This window comes from Nerophis ophidion, linkage group LG03 (genome assembly GCF_033978795.1).
Source record: "Nerophis ophidion isolate RoL-2023_Sa linkage group LG03, RoL_Noph_v1.0, whole genome shotgun sequence".
Lineage (NCBI taxonomy): Eukaryota > Metazoa > Chordata > Actinopteri > Syngnathiformes > Syngnathidae > Nerophis > Nerophis ophidion.
In genome coordinates, this window is record NC_084613.1 from 76,914,603 (window position 1) to 76,936,917 (window position 22,315).

Here is a 22,315-nt window from a genome sequence, read left to right on the forward strand (position 1 = left end):
AGTTACTGGAGTGGGCAGGTGTGCAGTCGTATGTGTAGAGAAACTCAATTTACCTGCAGAAACTGGGTAAGGCTGGGCCGCAAGAAAAGGTTTCTTAAATGAATTCACCTTCTTTGAAGGCCTTTCCGCCCTGGCAACATACTTGCCAACTCTCGCGATCTTTCCGGGGAAAACCCGAGTATCAGTGCCTCTCCCGTCAATCTCCCGGGGCAACCATTCTCTCGGTTTTCACCCGGACAACAAGAGTAATAACGTGTCGTGATGACACTGCCTCCAGCATCCTCTACGGCCTGCCGTCTCGTCCTCTTTTCCATCATACAATAGTCACATATTTTGTGAGGCTTCTGCAGACTCATGGAAGTGACTGCAAGATATGCTTATTCAACAGCCATACTGGTCACACTGAGGGTGGCCGTATAAACAACTTTATCACTGTTACAAATATGCGCCACACTGTGAACCCACACCAAACAAGATTGACAAACACATTTTGGGAGAACATCTGCACCGTAGCACAACATAAACACAACAGAACAAATATTGCGACTGTGTTGGATCCATTATGGATTGAACTTTCACAGTATCATGTTAGACCCGCTCGACATCCATTGCTTTCCTCCTCTCCAAGGTTCTCATAGTCATCATTGTCACCGACGTCCCACTGGGTGTGAGTTTTCCTTGCCCTTATGTGGGCCTACCGAGGATTTCGTAGTGGTTTGTGTTGTGGTTTGTGCAGCCCTTTGAGACACTAGTGTTTAGGGCTATATAAGTAAACATTGATTGATTGATTGAATACCCAGGATCCAATGCAGCCCTAACTTTTCCGGGCTACAGTAGGGGGCAGGGATGTTTATTGTAGCCCGGAAGAGTTAGGGCGGCATGGGATTCTGGGTATTTGTTCTGTTTTGTTTATGTTGTGTTACGGTGCAGATGATCTCCCAAAATGTGTTTGTCAATCTTGTTTGGTGTGGGTTCACAGTGTGGCGCATATTTGTAACAGTGAGAAAGTTGTTTATATAGCCACACTCAGTGTGACCTGTGTGGCTGTTGATAAACTATGTCTTGCAGTCGCTTACTGCGGCTAAAGAAATCGAATATAACATATGGCTGGGCTGGGACGCTGTTTGTACAGGTTGAAGAAGACGCTAAAGGCAGTGTCTCCACGGTGCTCTCTTAATATTGTTGTTATGGTGAAATTCGGGAGAATGATTATCCCTGAAGGGGCACTGAAAATTGGGAGTACCCCGAATAAATCGAGGATATAAAAGTATGACGCTGTAAAGCGCCATCCATGCAAAACCCGCGGAGACATACTTCCATTAAATTTTCACATCAAGATGCGGGCCGCAAAATAACGTCAATTGCGGCCCGCGTGTTTGAGACCCCTGGTGTAGAGGGAGTAGAGTAGGGGGCTCAGCACGCAGCCTTGTGGGGAGCCGGTGCTGAGGTACAAGTTCGATGACATGTGGCGACCCAACTGCACCCTCTGGGGGCGGTTGGATAAGAAGGTCATAATCCACATGCAGATGGAGTTGGATAGACCCAGGTCTGACAGTTCGGACACCAGTTAAATGCCGAACTATAATCCACAAAAAGCAGCCGCACGTAGCTCCCGCCCGTCTCCAGGTGACCCAGAGAGGAGTGTAGGATTGTGGCGTCCTCTGTGGACCTGTTGGCTCTGTAGGCAAACATTAGCTGTAAGGTGGCGATTGAAACAAACGGTGGTTTGCGAACGATTTGCTCTCTAGTTGCCAGGTAGCAATTGGCACACTAGTTTTCAGCGATTAACACCCTAGTTGTCAGCTAGAAGTTGGCACTATTTTTCAACAGGCGATTAACATTTGAGTTGCCATCTAGCGCTTAGCGCCACAATTCTGTTATTTGAATATTGTTAGTATTGTACGATAAAATGGTCCTCAATGTACTTTGTTAATACAAACTACGATCATAATTTTATACAATATTTATAAGTAGGGGTCCTTTACCTACTCACTTGCCTCGTAGTCAGAGCGGGGGTGTCAAACGTACGGCCCGTGGGATTTAGTTTGCCATGTATAAAAATAAACCTGAAATTTTTGAACGAAAGAAACTGCTCTTCTAAATGCGTCCACTGGATGTCGCAATAGCAATTATTTGTATCTTTGTAGACGATGCTACATATGTACAAAATACACTATGTGATGTTAGGATATTCCATCCATTTTCTACCGCTTATTCCCTTTCGGGGTCGCGGGGGGCGCTGGCGCCTATCTCAGCTACAATCGGGCGGAAGGCAGGGTACACCCTGGACAAGTCGCCACCTCATCGCAGGGCCAACACAGATAGACAGACAACACTCACTCACATTCACACACTAGGGCCAATTTAGTGTTGCCAATCAACCTATCCCCAGGTGCATGTCTTTGGAAGTGGGAGGAAGACGGAGTACCCGGAGGGAACACACGCATTCACGGGGAGAACATGCAAACTCCACACAGAAAGATCCCGAGCCTGGATTTGAACCCAGGACTGCAGGAACTTCGTATTGTGAGGCAGACGCACTAACCCCTCTGCCACCGTGAAGCCCATGTTGATATTATTCAAGGAAAATGATCTAACTACATAAATAACACCCTGTATTTATCTTGATAGGTTGAAAATGAACACCAATGGGTTGACTGATTTACATTATCACATAATTTATTCAGAAAATGTAAATAACGACAAACAAAAATAGGATACAATTAAATGTACAAAAAAAACAACAACAGAATAACGATTTGTACATTTTCAGAATGTGCTTGTTCTATTTTTACACAAAGATCTGAAGATATCTTTATTTTTAAGTTATCGTGCTGTGATTTGACCAGTGTGGCCCATGTGGGAGTAGATTTTTCTCCATTTGGTCCCTGATCTAAAATGAGTTTGACACCCCTTCTCTAAGTGGTCGTTTGGCTCCATATACCAGTCGCATAACACATGATATAAAAAAAATCCTTATTTCCTGCCCCTTTCTTTTAGAAAAATTACAATAAAATGGTCTAGAAGTTAGATGGTGTAACAAAACAACACCATTATGATTTGTACATTTTCAGAATGTGCTTGGTTTATTTTTAAACAAACAGCAGAAGGTTTCTTTATTTTTAAGTTAACATGCCGTGATTTTACCAGTCCGGCCCACTTGGGAGTAGATTTTTCTCCATTTGGCCCGCGATCTAAAATGAGATTGACACCCCTGGTTTAGAGTGTCCGACCTGAAATTGGTAGGTCTTGAGTTCAAACCAAAGACTATAAAAATGGGACCTATTACCTCTCTGCTTGACACTGAGCATCAAGAAAAGGAAGTGGGGGTTGAATCACCAAATATGCTTCCTGGGCGCGGCCACAACTGCTGCTCACTGCTCCCCTCACCTCCCAGGGGGGTGAACAAGGGGATGGGTCAAATGCAGAGGACACATTTTGTCACGCCTAGTGTGTATGTGTGTGACTATCATTGGTACTTTGGTACCATCGACTGGTGTAAAAGATGCCGGAGATGAGCCTTAAAATAAAAACTACTTTAATGCACTGAACTCATAAAAGCTACAAAACATACAAACAAGTACGTCACAGCAAAACTACATTTTTAATCACGTTTTTAACCACCAAAATTAAAGGTTTTTTCTCCAATCAATTAAATGTACTAAATGTGGATCAAATAATACAACAAATTAAAAACACAACGCCAGGAAGAAACCAACAGCCTGTCATATTCTTTTATATAAAAATGATAGAATCATAAGCAGGCGCAGGGGAAAAAAAAGTTAGGATGAAGATGTGAGTTTTGTTCCCATGAAAATGTATCAGCTTTACAGAAGAGTCCCAAAAACAGAGTTGAGCACACATGAAGGGACCTCGGCCCGTCTTCTCTGATTAGCCACAGAAAAACTAAAGGACCTTTCCAAATGTTCTTGTAATCAGACAATATTTTCGGTAGAGATGTCCGATAATGGCTTTTTTTTGCCAATAACCGATATTCCGATATTGTCCAACTCTTAATTACCGATTCCGATATCAACCGATACCGATATATACAGTCGTGGAATTAACACATTATTATGCCTAATTTTGTTATGATGCCCCGCTGGATGCATTAAACAAAATAAGGTTTTCCAAAATAAATCATCTCAATGCCATATTTATTATTAAAGTCACAAAGTGCATTATTTTTTTTAACATGCCTAAAAACGGCAGCTTGGAATTTGGGACATGCTCTCCCTGAGAGCATGAGGAGGTTGAGGTGGGGGGAGGGTAGCGGAGGTTGTATATTGTAGCGTCCCGAAAGAGTTAGTGCTGCATGGGATTCTGGGTATTTCTTCTCTTGTGTTTATGTTGTGTTACGGTGCGGATTTTCTCCCAAAATGTGTTTGTCATTCTTGTTTGGTGTGGGTTCACAGTGTGGCACATATTTGTAACAGTGTTAATGTTGTTTATACCACCACCCTCAGTGTGACCTGTATGGCTGTTGACCAAGTGAGAGAGCATGAGGAGGTTGAGGTGGGGGGAGGGTAGCGGAGGGTGTATATTGTAGCGTCCCGGAAGAGTTAGTGCTGCATGGGATTCTGGGTATTTCTTCTGTTGTGTTATGGTGCGGATTTTCTCCCGAAATATAAATGATAAATGGGTTGTACTTGTATAGCGCTTTTCTACCTTCAAGGTACTCAATGCGCTTTGACACTACTTCCACATTTACCCATTCACACACACATTCACACACTGATGGAGGGAGCTGCCATGCAAGGCACCAACCAGCACCCATCAGGAGCAAGGGTGAAGTGTCTTGCTCAACGGACGTGACGAGGTTGGTACTAGGTGGGATTTGAACCAGGGACCCTCGGGTTGCGCACAGCCGGTTGCGCACAGCCACTCTCCCACTGCGCGACGCCGTCCCTAAAAATGTGTTTGTCATGTGTTTGAAATGTGTTGGTCATTCTTGTTTGGTGTGGTTTCACAGTGTGGCGCATATTTGTAACAGTGTTAAAGTTGTTTATACCACCACCCCCAGTGTGACCTGTATGGCTGTTGACCAAGTATGCCTTACATTCACTTGTGTGTGTAAAAAGCCATAGATATGTGACTGGGCAGGCACGCAAAGGCAGTGCCTTTAAGGTTTATTGGCACTCTGTATTTCTCCCTATGTCCGTGTACACGGCTGCGTTTTAAAAAGTCATAAATTTTACTTTTTTAAACCAATATCGATAATTTCTGATATTACATTTTAAAGATTTTATCGGGCGATAATATCGGCAGTCCGATATTATCAGACATCTCTAATTTTAGGTATATTAGATGGAATTTTTGGGTAACAAAACCATCTAATACACCGAAAATATTGTCTGATTGGAAGAAAATGTGAAATTATATGAGGAAGAAGACATAATGAAACTTTTTGAGAAACTAAAGGACCGTTCCTGCTCTCTGCTCTTCAAACCAAAAGACCGGGGGTTAAGAATGTTTTTTGTGTGGGGACACAAAGCCTGATAGTCGTAGTGAAAATAACAAGTCACATGTGTGCACGCTCTCCGTGGTGATGAATGGAGAGAAGAATGGCGCCTAATTGCGCGGCTGCGTGAGTCAGACCCCCGACCACCGTGCTCGGCCTTTGTCGTACGCTGCTCTCGTTACACCCGTGTGACGTCAATGCTGTTCTTTCCGCCGCTGTGCAATGTCTGGATCACGATGTTGTCGATGATTCTAATAACCTCGCACGAGCCGTGACGCTAATTATCATGTTTTGTTCCAGCTTCGGAAGATTTATTCTTGACGACTGAAGCGAATGTGCCCATTTTAAGTCAACCGCACGACGACAGCCGCGGCGAGTTGAGCGACATTCCTGATTTGAAAGCAACATTTTTCTTTCTTATGACGCTGGCATGGAAACAGGAGCTCAGAACGTTAAAAATAATACCTTCGAAGTCCAAACGCCCCCAAAAGCGGTCCACAATCGTCCGAACAAAATATCGCTCCGAAGTCAATTTGTGTTTCGAGAAAGCTCCGCAGGTGAAGGTACTGAGCTAACGTCTTTCTGCTTTATAAGATGCTGGCATGGAAACAGGAGTTCAGAACATTTAGCGAGATTAAAAGTAATACCTCCACATTGGGTTGGGTGAACTAGACCAGTGTTTTTTCAACCAGTGTGCTGTGGGAGATTATGTAATTTCATAGGCAACACGGTGCAACAGGGGTTAGTGCATGTACCTCACAATAGGAAAGTCCTGGGTTCGATCCTGGGTTCAGGATCTTTCTGTGTGGAGTTTGCATGTCCTCCCTGTGACTGCATGGGTTCCCTTCGGGAACTCCGGCTTCGTCTCACCCCCAGAGAAGAGTACCTGGGGATAGGTTGATTGGCAACACTAAATTGGCCCTAGTGTGTGAATGTGAGTGTGACTGTTGTCCGTCTATCGATGTTGGCTCTGCGATGAGGTGGCGACTTGTCCAGGGTGTAGCTCGCTTTCCGCCCAAAGCAGCTGAGTTGAAGTGGCCGGGGTTTGGTGCTAGCAGGGGTGTATAATGGAGCCCGGAAGAGTCGGGGATACATGGGATTCTGGGTATTTGTAAAGTTGCGTTTATAATGTGTTACAGCGCGGACGTTCTCCCGAAATGTGTTTGTCATTCTTGTTTGGTGTAGGTTCACGGTGTGGCGCATATTAGTAAGAGTGTTAAAGTTGTTTATATCACAACCCTCAGTGTAACCTGTATGGCTGTTGAGTAAGTATGCCTTGCAGTCGGTCATGTTTGTCTGCAGAAGCCTCATACAATATGCGAATGGGCTGGTAAGCTTTTTGTTACAGTTGTGGAGGGCGCTAAACACACTGTCATCATAGCATGCCCTTATTATTGTTGTTTGGGTGAAAACCTGTAGACAGTCGAGAGAAAGGTTGCTCTGAAACTCGGTAGTCTCCCGGAAAAATTGAGATGGTTGGCAAATTTGGTGTTGTCAAGTAGCATTCAAATAAAACTAGCACTAATATAAAATTTTCATATTAAGGTGCGGGTCATGTGTCTGAGATCCCTGTTGAATACATAGCACAAAGCAAAACCAAACTTTGTACGCTGTGTTATTTCATTTTAAATTTCAAAAGAGTCTTGTGGCTCCCATAGTTTTCTTTATTTTGTGAAACGGGTCAAAATGGCTCTTTGAGTGGTAAAGGTTGGCGACCCCTGCTGTAGATGATGGTAAATATGTACAAAATAAATCACATGTTAGTACATCAATCGAGGAAAATGATCAAACTACATACATGGCATACTGTCATTTGATTTTGATATTTTTTTATCTTGATAGATTGAAAATGAACACCATTGAGTTGACTGAATATCACATCATTCATTCAGAAAATATAAATAACGACAAATAAAAACAGAATACTACTAACCGCAACATGTAAGTGTAAAAAAAACATTATGATTTGTACATTTTCAGAATGTGCTTCTTCTATTTTTAAACACAGAAAGCAATCTGATTGTGTCTTCATTTTTAAGTTATCGTGCAGGGATTTTACCAGTCCGGCCCACTTGGGAGTAGATTTTTCTCCATGTGGCCCCCGATCTAAAATGAGTTTGACACCTCTGATATAAATGATATTTCAATACTATGGTCAAATCACTGTAGCTTCCTCATTAGCCAGCTAGCTTCTAAATTACAATTGTATTTTGCGGGCAGTAGAGAGCACCGGTATTTAAGATGCACCCACCTAATTCTAGAAGGAATAAATGTATACATATATTTTGTACATTTTTTCCAAACGGTGCCTGTCACACAAAAGTCATTGTTGTGGACCCACTAGCTACGGAAGCTAGCTCTCCAATCAACTAAACAGACTCAATAACTCCACAAAGACGTTTTGGTAAAATTGCGATACTGAAACAATACAAAAAGAATGCCAATGTAGGTTAAAAATACCAACAAAGACACTTGTAAATGTGTTAGCATATTAGCTAATGCTAACAACGCTAGTTTGATTACGTTACGATAGCATGTACAAATATGCATGAAAGCACTCCGACAGACATCACACATGGGACTGTTTAGTGAGTATGGATTGTTTTAGTTATATTGTTAAACTTACAAACGTTGCTTGGAGTGACGAATGAAGAATCCTTTCGGGCAGAAACGCTACAGAAAAATAGAAGATAAAACGGGATGTAATAAGTTGTATTAACACTATCTGGTCGGACCCAATGTGTCCGTAATGATAACAACATCCAGTTTCACTGCTACTGATATTAGCCTGCCACAAGGCTCTAATATCGGCCCTCTTTTTTTCTCCATGTGTATAAACGACCTATGTGAGGATGTAAATATCCAGATGTATGCAGACGACACGGTTATTTATACTTGGGGAAAGGACGCTGAAACGGTTGCCAGAAAACTTACAGCAGCCATGGAGAAGGTGGCAAGATGGCTACATGACTCTTGTCTTACATTAAACATTAAGAAAACGGCAACAATATATTTTGTAAACAAATATAAAATGCCATCCTTTCCAAATATAACGGTTAATAAAGAAATAATACAAAATGTTAGTGAATATCGCAACCTGGGTGTCATTTTAGACCCAACACTTTAAAAAACATATCAAACAGATGTGCCAGAGTCATAAATACAACATAAAAATGTTCAAATGTATCAGGAATTCATTAACACTGGAGGCAGCTCAAACTTATTTTAATGCAATGATTATGTCTCCTTTTTATTATTGTATAACATGTTGGTCGCAGGCCAGCAAAATGACACTGAGGCCATTGGGAAGTTTGCACAGATAATCGCACAAAATCCTCGACCAAAAACCACAACATCACTGTTCAGTTCTCCAAAAATATAGATTGTTAAATTCAAAGATTAGCATCAATACGAATGGCCCATCGAATCCTAAATAACACTGCACCATCGCCACTTAAGCACTTTGTCCAGTTTACATCTGCAGTGACAACTAGAAACACACGAGCATCCACCAGGGGGCGGTGTAGCGTTCATTCACAATTGAAGTTCAAAAGTGGCTTTGGAGCGATCAAAGCTGCTCACACGGTCACTAAGGTGGCCACTTTTTTGACAGATCAACTTAATGTGTATTATATTTATCCATGAGAGCATTTTTGTTGTAAATTCTGAGGTGTGTCTGTTAAAATCATGGTTGTTTTTACAAATGATGACGGATGTAAACGAAAGCATGTATTGTTTTTGTGTGATGATGTAAATGAGGTGTGGTTGTATTGTATATTAAGTATGTGTCCATGAAAGGGCATTTTATGACTTTTCTTAATTTGATTACATGCTACGGTATGATTTTATTGTATGATTTTTGTATCCCTTTAATTTAAGTAGCCAGGGACGGCAGATGGAAATGAGCTATTTAGCTATAATCTGGAACAGAACATATCTGTTTTAGAGCTTAATGTTTCTGTGCATTGTCCCTTCAAAAAAAGACTAAACTGCGTATCACGATGGTGTTGACGTGATTGGATTATTGCTGTCATATTTTTTTTTTACCAGTAACGGAGCAGGAGGCAGCTCAGAATACATTTACGGAAAATTTCATATGAATTACCCTGCCATTTATTAACTGAAATTTCACTTAAGTTTCTTCATGCGAGAAGCGTGTAGGAAGCGTACAATTTGTAGTTTTATACCAAAATGTACAGGGAGGGGAGGAAGCAAGGGGAATGCCTCAAAAGTCAAGTCACTTCAGAACTCAGTATAAAGCGTTTTAGTTTTTCTCTGGCTTTCTTGTGACGCCCCAATAGATGGATACCAATAATGTCCAAAGAGGAAAAGTGTGACGATAGCCATAGAATTGTCTGCTCAGTACAATAAGGGCAATTGAATAATACATCTACAAATGTCATTGTGCCTGGATGATTCTAACATGACTAATTCAAAGAATTGTCCACCAGAGTTGACTACAAACTTTGTGAAATGTCCTCGTATTTGTGTCCTAGCTTGGGGTATAAGTTGTGCAAACCAGGAAGTACTTTTAGCAATAACGTCACTAAGTCTGGTCATGTGGAGGTAAGCTCACGAGTTGTCGGAGGGAACGTGCTCCTCGAAGCCCTCACTCTCGCGGACCAGCGCCCTCTCCAGGATGACGCGGCCCTCCTTGTAGCGCTGGCTGTCCTCGGTGGCGAACTCGTAGATCCAGCCCAGCTTGCTGTTGCAGTTCTTGCAGCTGACGTCTCTCACCATGTGTCTGCCTGTCAGCATCACGCGGTCCTGGACCTCGCTGTACTGCAGGTTGACCACCTGTGCACACAATTAAAAACGTACGTAAGTGTATACACAATGTATAGGCTGAAACATTGTGTCTCATATTGTTCTGGTCCGAGCCTGCAGGTGGCGATAATACGCACTTTAAGCCTTTGTGTGGAAATGAGGCTCACCTCCCCGGCACACTCAGTGATCATTAACAGAGCTACTGGTGAGTTGTTGGGTTTTTTTTATTTGCCGATACTTAACTTATTTTTACACTTTTATGAATGTAACAAAGCATGATGCCTCCTCTCCCTTCACCATGGGGTAAGTATTTGTTCATTTTAGTCATGAAGTGACATCATGTTGGGATGGATTTAAAAAAAAAAGCTGAGTCCTAATTTTTTTTGTTTTTATTTTTAATTTTATTTTATTATTTTTTTTAAATATATTTTTGTAATTTTTTATTGTTTAGGTATTTTTACAGTTTTTTTTTTTATTAAAAAGGTATGGCAGTTAGGAATGTTGAAATAATAATTAAAAACATTTCCTGTATCGTTAACAGACAATTTTGTCAACCGTTTTAAGTGTCTGAGAAGTGCCACAATAGTGAGCTAACGTGCTAACATGAGCGACGTCATGCTAGGCCAGCCCGATCGCTAAAAGAAAAATGAAATGATCAGAGAGTTATCACAATCTAACTGAAAGATAGTTGACAAAGGATTTTAGAATGTGTAGTGAAGCTTGTTTTTTTTTTAAATTATTTTTAAACTCTATACAGTCTGTGAAGTTGTAGGCTGATGTCACTGAAACCCAAAACTTCAAAAGCCACCACATTTGGCAAATAGTGGGTAAAAAACAAAAAAAAGTCCAAACTAAAATGTTTAAAACTACATACAGTGGAACCTCTATCGGCGATCTTTTCGGTTTATGAACCTTGACATCACGCCAAATTAGGGTTGAACAGTATACTAGTATTAGTATAGTACTGCGATACTAATTAATCATATTCGGTACTATACCGCTTCTAAAAAGTACTGGTCCCCCCCCTCCACCCCCCGAAATGTATATCATGTTTATAAACTCGGCAATTATGTCCCTGGACACATGAGGATTTTAAATATGCAATGTATGATCCTGTAACAACTTGGTATCGGATCTATACCCAAATTTGTGGTATCTTCCAAAACTAATGTAAAGTATCAAACTACAAAAGAATAAGTGATTATTACAGAAGGGTAGATAGAAAATGTTAAAAAAAATTAGAAAAAAATGGGGAAAAAATTAATGAGGGAAAAACGGAAATTTTCGTTTTTGGTCCGGCCCTCACTGACTTGGGACCATTGCAAAATGATGTGCGTCCCAAAGTCACCAGCCTTGGCGTCACTATAGACAGCGATTTTAAACGAGACAAACAAGTCAATGGCGTTTTAAAATCGTGTTTTTATCACCTTCGTCTTTTAGTAAAGGTTAAACCGTTTTTATCTTTTAACCTTTTTGAACAAGTCGTGCATGCTTTTATTTCAAGTGGCCTGGACTACAGCAATGCACTTTATGCTGGCATTAGCCAAAAAGCTCTCTCCCGGTTGCAGTTAGTCCAGAACGCGGCAGCACAACTTTTAACAGGGGCCAGGAAACGCCAGCATATAACCCCAATTCTTCAGAGTTTGCACTGGCTCTCTGTTCATTTTAGAATTGATTTTAAAACATTGCTGTTTGTTTTTAAATCTTTACATGGACTGGCACCTCAATATATCTCAAACCTGATCCAAATTTACATTCCTGCGCGTACTCTGAGGTCCGAGAGCCAGTTCCAGCTCGTGGTGCCCAAGACCAGACTTAAGACCAGGGGAGACAGGGCCTTCTCTGTGGTCGGCCCTAAGCTCTGGAACACTCTGCCCCTCCATGTTCAAACTGCTTCCACAGTGGAGTGTTTTAAGTCTCGTCTAAAGACCCACTTTTATTATTTGGCTTTTAACACCATGTGAGTTGTGTGGTCCTCTGTTGTCCTCTGTGTTTTTTATACACTTTGATTTCTATTTTACTGTTTTAATTGATTTTACCCTTTAAAATAGTTTTTAATCATATTTGTTTTTATATTGTTTTTATTGGTTTTATATTTATTTATTTTTTGTTTTTATTCAGACATTGGTGGAGCAAAATATTGTTGTTTTTAATATTGTTTTTAACATGGCTGTGCAGCACTTTGGAAACGTTATTGTTGTTTAAATGTGCTATATAAATAAAGTGGATTGGATTGGATAAAAAAGAAAGTAAGCAGATATTAACAGTAAATAAACAAGTGGATTAATAATCAATGTTTTACAGCTTTTCCATTATAATGTTGACAAAATTATAGAATGATAAATATAAATATATTACTGCATACGTCAGCAACTAAATTAAGAGCCTTTGTTTGCTTACTTACTAATAAAAGACAAGTTCCTCACATGTTCACTATTTTATTTAAGGACAAACCTGCAATAAGAAACATTTGTTTGATGCACTGTAAGATTTGTTGTTCAAATGAAGCCAATAATGCAATTTTTTGTGGTCCCCTTTTATTTAGAAAAGTAACAAAATACATTTTGGTACCAATATATTGGTATTGGGACAACACTACGCCAAATATGCCCCTGTGGGCGAACCATGTATCCGGGTATGAACGTTTCATTAGTTCATTCATTTTGCATGCCGCTGGAGGCCATAAGACACTGCCATTCTGACCACATCACTTCCTGTACACAGGGGTGCGGTCATTTTGAAGAGGCGGGGCCCCCACGTCACTTACTGTTTACACAGTCATTACTCGGCCGTCACTCTACAAACTTTTGGGTTCACGAAGCATGTTTTAAGAACCAAATAAGGTTTCATTCACTGCACAGACTTTCGTCCGCCGCTTTTCTTTTTTTAATGTCGCAAGTCGCTTTTGAATGGAGCAGCACCAGGTTCTCGTTGAAAAGAGCAACGGGGGCTTTCATTTCAAATCCTCCAAAGGTTTTGTCCCTTTTCTGATCAAGAGTACCGTATTTCCTTGAATAGCCGCCAGGGCGCTAATTAATTTAGAACCTATTTTCACTCCTGCGCTTACCAAAGGCATGCAGTAAAAGTAAGCATGCGCTAATTATTTTAAAACCGCTTCTCACTCCGGCACTTACCAAAGGTATGCAGTAAAAATTTGAGTGTGATGTAAGCTTGGACCTTAAATCCTACTGAATAGCTCTTAAACTTCTTCCCTTTACGCGATTTCAAATTACCGGTTTTGAGATCAGCCTCCTCCATTTTGAAAATGACGACAGGGGAAGTGTCACTCGTGACGTCACAAGTTTGACCAGGCGGTAATACTAAGCATGTGCTAATTATTTTGGGAAGCGAGTTTGACCCGGCAGTAATTCCAGGCAGGCGCATACTATATGCCCTGCAGCAATTCAAGGAAATACGGTATTTTAAGGCCTCTGATGACTCGCTAAAGATCGCAACACGAATGATCAATCCTACTATGTCTTCTTATGCTCTGGCAGACCAGGTGACCAGTACTGCAGACGATCAGCACTGCAAGGACAAAAGGGGGGCGTGGACCCGTGAGCACCGCAGTGAATGCAGCCTGAGCAGACCGAAGAAAATTCTCACAAGTACCTCAAATAAATGCCCTTTCAGATATCAAAACATATTTGAGTATTTTTTGTTCTTAATCTTATTTATTTTATTTTTTTTATTGGGCTCCAGCAGAGCGTTTAGTGCGTCTGCCTCACAATACGAAGCTCCTGCAGTCCTGGGTTCAAATCCAGGCTCGGGATCTTTCTGTGTGGAGTTTGCATGTTCTCCCCGTGAATGCGTGGGTTCCCTCCGGGTACTCCGGCTTCCTCCCACTTCCAAAGACATGCACCTGGGGATAGGTTGATTGGCAACACTAAATTGGCCCTAGTGTGTGAATGTGAGTGTGAATGTTGTCTGTCTGTGTTGGCCCTGCGATGAGGTGGCGACTTGTCCAGGGTGTATTATTACTATCTACTTACCTCATTATTTTTTTTGTTATGAATAGTAAATACTGGTAACATATGTGTATATATTGTATATGCTGCTGTAGTTATGTTGTAGTTGTGATACTGATTGTGACAGTTTGACCCCACACTGTCACTGGCTTCCTCTCAAACCGTGCACATTCGTTAGGAAGCTCAACATGGTCAAACTACAAACATTCTATCGTGTTAGTGAAAAGCATGCTCAGCAAATTGAAACCTCTCACTCACCATGGCTCTGAATGCGTGGCTAAAAGAGTCGTGGTGGGGCCCAGCACTTTATGTAGGTGAGCACACCTGCCTTGACTAATTTGGCCTAATTTGGGCCGAACCATGATTGTCAGGAGCTGGGTGTTGTGGAGGGACACTGGACATTTGAAAGTTGTGTTGTCTAAGCCTGAATACACTGTGTACAAAAATGACTGCTTTACAGATACAAAAGTACTATGTGAATACTTTTGAGAGTTAGGTTATTTATGGTGTAATTTACAAAATAACTGTTTTCTTAATTCCCCCTGTCAAATTGGTCCCAGCTAGTGGGCGTAGCTATTTATGTGGGAAAATACAATTTTTCTGACAGTCTGCTGTTTGTCACTGCCAGAGGAGGTTCTCTGTCCTAATCAAGAGTTCGGTCTCCATGCATCAAACATCTACTGAGATTGTGGGTGCTTTGTGTCTTCCTGTTGTTGTTCGCCTCTTGACGCTTTTGGGATTTCAATAAATGTTTGTAGGGTTGAATGAGAGTTCCCCCTTGAGGATTCTAGCTGGAACTCTCATTCAACCCTTCTTCGATTACGCTTGCACCTCCTGGTACCCCAGCACCTCCAAAACCCTCAAATCTAGACTCCAAACATCCCAGAATAAGCTAGTCCGGTTACTTTTAGACCTCCACCCCAGATCACACCTCAATCCAACCCACTTCTCCAAAGTGGGCTGGCTCAGGGTGGAGGACGGAGTAAAACAACTTGCACTGAGCCTAGTCTATAAAATCCGCTACACCTCCTTGATACCGAAGTACATGTCAAACTACTTCCTTAACGTAAATGACCGCCATAACCACAACACCAGGGGGAGCTCCACAAACCACGTTAAACCCAGATTCCGATCTAACAAAGGTCTTAACTCATTCTCTTTCTGTGCCACATCAATGTGGAATGCACTCCCAACAGGTATAAAAGTAAGTGCATCTCTATATTCCTTCAAAACCGCTCTAAAACAACACCTCCAGGCAACTTCAACACTTTACTAATACCCTCCTCCATTCACATCCCATCTCCCCGGATTATAAAAAACTCAAATGTACTTCTAATGTATTTACTTGTTCTTATGCTATCTGAACTCACTATGTTCTCTGATGGCTGTACATATCCTACTAAGTAAGACCTACACTGTTTCAATGTCCACATTTCTCTGTTGATGCAATTGTTGATGACTGAAGTTCTGATATCAACCAAAGCTCCTCATCCTACCCCCCGGATTGTAAATAATGTAAATAATTCAATGTACATACTATGATGATTAACTTGTGTGATGACTGTATTATGTTGATAGTATATATTTGTACCATGAATTGATTAACGTTGACCCCGACTTAAACAAGTTGAAAAACTTATTTGGGTGTTACCATTTAGTGGTCAATTGTACGGAATATGTACTGAACTGTGCAATCTACTAATAAAAGTATCAATCAATCAAACCTTGCAATCCTTGGTTTGAAAGTCTGGTTTGCAAAGGTTACATTACCTTAACCCGAGACGGGGTGTGACAGACAGCAGACTGTCAGAAAAATGGCAATTGTCATTCACTGACATATAATATTCACTGATAATTGAGGCCAATACCGATATAGGTCAAAATGCCAAATATTGGCGCCGATAATAGGTCAATCCCTAAAATGTATTCCACATGTATGTGGTAGGTCGCCATGAATAAATTAATATACAGAAAACGCTAACATGTCCTGAGTCCCATAATAGTGCGGGTGTAGCTAATAAAGTGACAGTACCTTGTTAAAGAGGAAAGCTCTACCCGTGGCGCCCGTGAATCGCGTGGAAATGAGCTCGGAGCGGTTTGTCAGGATGGTGTCACAGTTGGCACAGGAGAACAGCCGCGTTCCACCGATGTGGTCCAGGAAGATGCGCCCCATGTTGACTGCACAAACAATCACAATGACTTTTGTTGTTCAAATGGACCATTAAGTACTTTAACATGAATCAAAACAACATCTTGCAATAGATTCCTACCACGTTTAAAGACAAAAAAATGTTTTGCCTTCATCGTCTTTTTAAGGCAACGTCATTCAGACGATAAACTATGGCAGTCAATTTGTCTCTTTGTTATAAAAGCTTTTTTGGGAAACTTAATTTGAATTTTGTGAAGGGATTTTAAAAAAATACAATTATGCTGACAATTTAATTGAATTGTTTTTACATTATATTATAATTATGTTATACACTGAATAAAATTCAGGGTAGAAAATGGTGCTAAAAAATTTAGAATATGGTGCAGAAATATTCAGTGCAAACATATATTTGTCACTTTTAAATTCTAGACCCACTTCTGGTAAAATAAGACTGAGTCGCTTCATTGGCTGGTTCTGAGACAAAATCGATTTCTTCAGTCTAAATTTACCAGAAGTGAATCTTTGAGTTAGAGCTGTTGCCCCATGTATAAGAGTTCAAGTACCTCGGAGTCTTGTTCACGAGTGACGGAAGAGTGGATCGTGAGATCGACAGGCGGATCGGTGCGGCGTCTTCAGTAATACTGACGCTGTATCGATCCGTTGTGGTGAAGAAGTAGCTAAGCCGGAAGGCGAAGCTCTCAATTTACCGGTCCATCTACGTTCCCATTCTCCCCTATGGTCATGAGCTTTGGGTCATGACCGAAAGGACAAGATCACGGGTACGAACGGCCGAAATGAGTTTCCTCCGCCGTGTGGCGGGGCTCTCCCTTAGAGATAGGGTGAGAAGCTCTGTCATCCGGGAGGAACTCAAAGTAAAGCCGCTGCTCCTCCACATCGAGAGGAGCCAGATGAGGCGGTTCGGGCATCTGGTCAGGATGCCACCCGAACGCCTCCCAAGGGAGGTGTTTAGGGCACGTCCAACCGGTAGGAGGCCTCGGGGAAGACCCAGGACACGATTGGAAGACTATGTCTCCCGGCTGGCCTGGGAACGCCTCGGGATCCCCCGGGAAGAGCTAGACGAAGTGGCTGGGGAGAGGAAAGTCTGGGATTCCCTGCTTAGGCTGTTGCCAACGCTACCCGACCTCGGATAAGCGGAAGAGAATGGATGGATGGATGGAATTCAGTGGTGCAGAAAAATTTAGTGGAAAAATATTTGTCACTTTAAAATTCTAGACCCATTTCCGGGTAAAATAAGACTGAGTCACTTCATCGGTTGGTTCTGAGACAAAATTGATTGCTTCAGTCTTAATTTACCATAAGTGAGTCTTGAGTTAGAGCTCTTGCCTCATGTATAAGAGTTCAAGTACCTCGGAGTCTTGTTCACGAGTGACGGAAGAGCAGATCGTGAGATCGACAGGTGGATCGGTGCGGCGTCTTCAGTAATGCGGACGCTGTATCGATCCGTTGTGATGAAGAAGTAGCTGAGCCGGAAGGCGAAGCTCTCAATTTACCGGTCCATCTACGTTCCCATCCTCACCTATGGTCATGACCTTTGGGTTATGACCGAAAGGACAAGATCACGGGTACAAGCGGCCAAAAGGAGTTTCCTCCGTCCTCAGAGAAAGGGTGAGGAGCGCTGTCATCCGGGAGGAGCTCAGTGTAAATCCGCTGCTCCTCCACATCGAGAGGAGCCAGATGAGGTGGTTGGAGTATCTGGTCAGGATGCCACCCGAACGCCTCAGTAAGGAGGTGTTTAGGGCACGTCCGACCTGTTGGAGGCACAGGAAAGACCCAGGACACGTTGGGAAGACTATGCCTGCCGGCTGGCCAGAGAGGAGCTGGACGAAATGGCTGGGGAGAGGGAAGTCTGGGCATCTCTGCTTAGGCTGCTGCCCCCGCGACCCAACCTCAGAGAAGCGGAGGAAAATGGATAGATGGATGGAATCTTAATTGGAACAACTATTTCTGCGCTGATTTCTTTACAGTTTTTTTTTTAATCAGACCGACTTTTTACACAATGAGACGTTGCTCTTAAGTTGTATTTAATTAAATCGTCAACATAATGTGATGACACACAACAAATGCGCTACATATTCAGATACATAATCAGTGTAGAACAAAAAGCTTTCGTAATAAAGATACACATTAACCTGCATAATCAGCTGCCTTTTTGAGTTAACTGCCGTTTTATATTATTTAATACTGAATATTTTACTCCCAGTTATTGGATTGTGGTGAATGGCGCATTGTTCACACGTCCAACTGTGTAACAAAGCGAACAAACACGACATTAATCGGTTATGAGTATCAGAATCAGCAGATTGTACGAAGCTAACGCTACGTTAGCCACTTAGCTAGCATCGACAACAAGCAGGAAAACAACACAGACGGATAGAAAAAAGACGTCTTTGACTACTTTTTTTTTTCAGACCGTCGACTTCTCGAAACCTTGGCCGGGGTGATGCGAAGGTCTACACGTCCGTCGAGTAGGGGTTATTTAGGTTGTTGTTGTTTACAGACGCGACATTCCGCTGTAAAACCGAAATGCTTTGTTGTTCCCGTCCAGCTGTTCCTGTCAAGTGACGCTCTGTCAACATCCGGTGATGACGTAGCAGGATGACGCGCTATGACGTCATCTTCTGTGCTATGCTCAGACCGTAGAGCAAGGGTCACCAACCTTTTTGAAACCAAGAGCTACTTCTTGGGTACTGATTAATGCGAAGGGCTACCAGTTTGATACACACTTAAATAAATTGCCAGAAATAGCCAATTTGCTAAATTTACCTTTGATAAATAAATCTATATATATATTTTAAAAAATGGGTATTTCTGTCTGTCATTCCGTCGTACATTTTTTTCCTTTTATGGAAGTTTTTTTGTAAAGAATAAATGATGAAAACAACACTTATTTGAACGGTTTAAAAGAGGAGAAAACAGGAACAAAAATGAAAACATAGTTTATGTTCAATTTCGACTCTTTAAAATTCAAAATTCAATCGAAAAAAATGAGGAGAAAAACTAGCTAATTCGAATCTTTTTGAAAAAAATTTAAAAAATAATTTATGGAACATCACTAGTAATTTTTCCTGATTAAAATTGATTGTTAGAATTTTGATGACATGTTTTAAATAGGTTAAAACCCAATCTGCACTTTGTTAGAATATATAACAAATTGGACCAACCTATATTTCTAACAAAGACAAATCATTATTTCTTCTAGACTTTCCAGAACAAAAATTTTAAAATAAATTCAAAAGACTTTGAAATAAGATTTAAATTTGATTCTAAAGATTTTCTAAATTTGCCAGAATATTTTATTTTTATTTTATTCATAATAAGTTTGAAGAAATATTTCACAAATATTCTTCGTCGAAAAAACAGAAGCTAAAAGGAAAGAATTAAATTAAAATGTTTTTATTTTTCTTAAGAATAATTTTAAAAAATATATTTGAACATTAATTTAAATTGTCAGGAAAGAAGAGGAAGGAATTTAAAAGGTAAAAAGGTATATGTGTTTAAAAATCTTAAAATCATTTTTAAGGTTGTATTTTTTCTCTAAAATTGTCTTTCTGAAAGTTATAAGAAGCAAAGTAAAAATAAAAAAAATGAATTTATTGAAACAAGTGAGGATCAAGTCTTTAAAATATTTTCTTAGATTTTCAAATTCTATTTGAGTTTTGTCTCTTTTAGAATTAAAAATGTCGAGCAAAGCGAGACCAGCTTGCTAGTAAATAAAAAAATAAAAAAATAGAGGTAAGTGCTGCTATTTGAGCTATTTTTAGAACAGGCCAGCGGGCGACTCATCTGGTCCTTACGGGCTGCCTGGTGCCTGTTGCTGACCCCTGCCATAGACAATATTAGACATCTTATAAGGGTACGCAGCATCGACCGCTACTGCCTACTGGGGCTGACGAGACGCGGGGTCGCCATCTTGGAGTGGTGATCTGCTCCACTCAGTGCAATTCATTTGACAGGAGCAATGAATTGTCAGCGCATTTATTTCATCTTTCCTCACTGAATAACACTGATTTTCACGCATTTTTTTTTTTTGTCATACGCGTAGCTATGATAAATGACACATGTTTTGGCGTGTTTTATTATTCATAGTTTGCTTAACAGTAATATAATATTCTCATTTACTGTAAGTCAGTGGTTCTCAAATGGGAGTATGTGTACCCCTGGGGGTACTTGAAGGTATGCCAATGGGTATGTAAGATTTTTTGATAAATATTATAATAATAGCAACAATTCAAAAATCCTTTTTAAATATATCTATTTAAAATATGAATGTAAGTTCATAAACTGTGAAAAGAAATGCAAAAATGCATTATTCAGTGTTGACAGCTAGATTTTTTGTGGACATGTTCCATAAATATTGATGTTAAAGATTTTTTTTTTTGTGTGAATAAATGTTTAGGATTAAGTTTATGAATCCAGGTGGATCTCTATTACAATCCCCAAAGAGGGCACTTTAAGTTGATGATTACTTCTATGTGTAGAAATCTTTATTTATAATGGAATCACTTGTTTATTTTTTAACAAGTTTTTAGTTATTTGTATATGTTTTTTTCCAAATAGTTCAAGAAAGACCACTACAAATGAGCAATATTTTGCACTGTTATACAATTTAATAAATCAGAAACTGATGACATAGTGCTGTATTTTACTTCTTAAATGTCTTTTTTTCAAACAAAAATGCTTTGCTCTGATCAGGGTGTTGAGAACCACTGCTATTAGTGACCAGACGTCCGAGATCAAAACTGGGAATATAATCCCAGTGATGGGGGGGGACAAAGTCAGCTATTTTTAAATTGAAGAAACGATATGATCAGGTTATATATACGTCCGTATATCCTACATAAACAATGTATGAATACATTAGATACCTATATATCTTAGGGACCTGTGGACTGTATCGCTGTTGCTGCAGCAGCAGAGAGTTTATTCTGTCTTGACACTTTGTATTAATATTTTGTTTTACTTTCTTCCCTTAAATGATAATGTTTACAATGATTGTTTTGTATGTCATTTCTATGTATGTCGCTTTGGATAAAAGTGTCTGCACAATACTTAAACATAAAAATATATAAACATCTGAAAGCCCTTGTATCAGCTAAAACCACCAATTTGTTTCACTGGATTCAGAATAAAACCAAATTCTGTCTTACCCAACAATGTCAGTATTTGAATATTGTTACTTGAAGACTTATTCCGAGTTATCAATTCATTTACCATGAATTGATTAACGTGGACCCCGACTTAAACAAGTTGAAAAACGTATTCGGGTGTTACCATTTAGTGGTCAATTGTACGGAAATGTGCAATCTACTAATAAAAGTATCAATCAATCAATCAATCAATAAATAAATACTGTTAAGAAAGTATTGTCTTATACTTTGTAACTTTTACTATGTTATATTATATTATATTATATTATATTATACTTTATAACTTTTACTACTGTTGGCTTTTACAATATTTATCTTCATCATTTATTTCAACTTTATGTTATTCAAGTATGACACTTTTAAATGAAATTATTTTCATTGACAAGCAATTCTATTATGGTCATACACTTGTTTGCGAGCGGCTACGATTTCAGTTCTATTGAAGATCTTGGCTCCTTCTCAACTCTGTGGTAATATTATTTTCACAAACTACAACCAGTACGTTAATGTTAAATCTTACTTGTGAAAAGTAATCACCCGATTCTTATTTTCAACAGTCTGCTCATTTGAGCAGGAAAACACTGAACTACAACTCGGCATTACCATGAATTGATTAACGTGGACCCCAACTTAAACAAGTTGAAAAACTTATTCGGGTGTTACCATTTAGTGGTCAATCGTACGGAATATATACTGAACTGTGCAATTTACTAATAAAAGCTTCAATCAATCAAATAATCAATCAATCAATCAATCAATCAAAGCATCTTTGTTTTCTACCTGTTAACTATCAGTTTAGGCT

At 40.2% G+C, this 22,315-nt stretch overlaps 1 protein-coding gene and 1 long non-coding RNA gene across 5 annotated transcripts; one reads left to right on the forward strand and one right to left on the reverse strand.

Moving 5' to 3' along the window:
• The first annotated feature begins 2,760 nt into the window (after positions 1–2,760).
• On the forward strand, positions 2,761–13,870 carry LOC133550060 (uncharacterized). 2 transcript variants are annotated; one of them, XR_009806227.1, is made up of 3 exons: positions 2,768–10,278; positions 10,349–10,433; positions 13,726–13,870. It is a non-coding gene; the product is annotated as an uncharacterized LOC133550060 (long non-coding RNA). The 2 variants fall into 2 exon arrangements; XR_009806226.1 differs by having other exon boundaries at positions 2,761–10,433.
• LOC133550059 (protein yippee-like 5) lies at positions 8,670–18,950 on the reverse strand. Of its 3 annotated transcripts, none has more exons than XM_061896085.1 (3): positions 18,794–18,950; positions 16,229–16,374; positions 8,670–10,258 (listed from the first exon to the last, which is right to left on the reverse strand). In XM_061896085.1, exons 2-3 carry the CDS (start codon positions 16,367–16,369, stop codon positions 10,034–10,036), a joined length of 366 nt encoding a protein of 121 aa, XP_061752069.1. In that variant the 5' UTR covers positions 16,370–16,374; positions 18,794–18,950; the 3' UTR covers positions 8,670–10,033. The 3 variants fall into 3 exon arrangements, with proteins under 3 accessions (XP_061752069.1, XP_061752068.1, XP_061752067.1); XM_061896084.1 differs by having other exon boundaries at positions 18,777–18,945; XM_061896083.1 differs by having other exon boundaries at positions 18,762–18,943.
• Positions 18,951–22,315: the final 3,365 nt, after the last annotated feature.

Bases quoted from the DNA above. Each gene is read 5' to 3' on its own strand.
- LOC133550059 (XM_061896085.1), bottom strand. From the start codon at position 16,369: ATGGGGCGCATCTTCCTGGACCACATCGGTGGAACGCGGCTGTTCTCC. The intron at 10,259-16,228 runs GTACTGTCACTT...TTGTGTGCACAG, and splicing joins GAGCTTTCCTCTTTAACAAG to GTGGTCAACCTGCAGTACAG.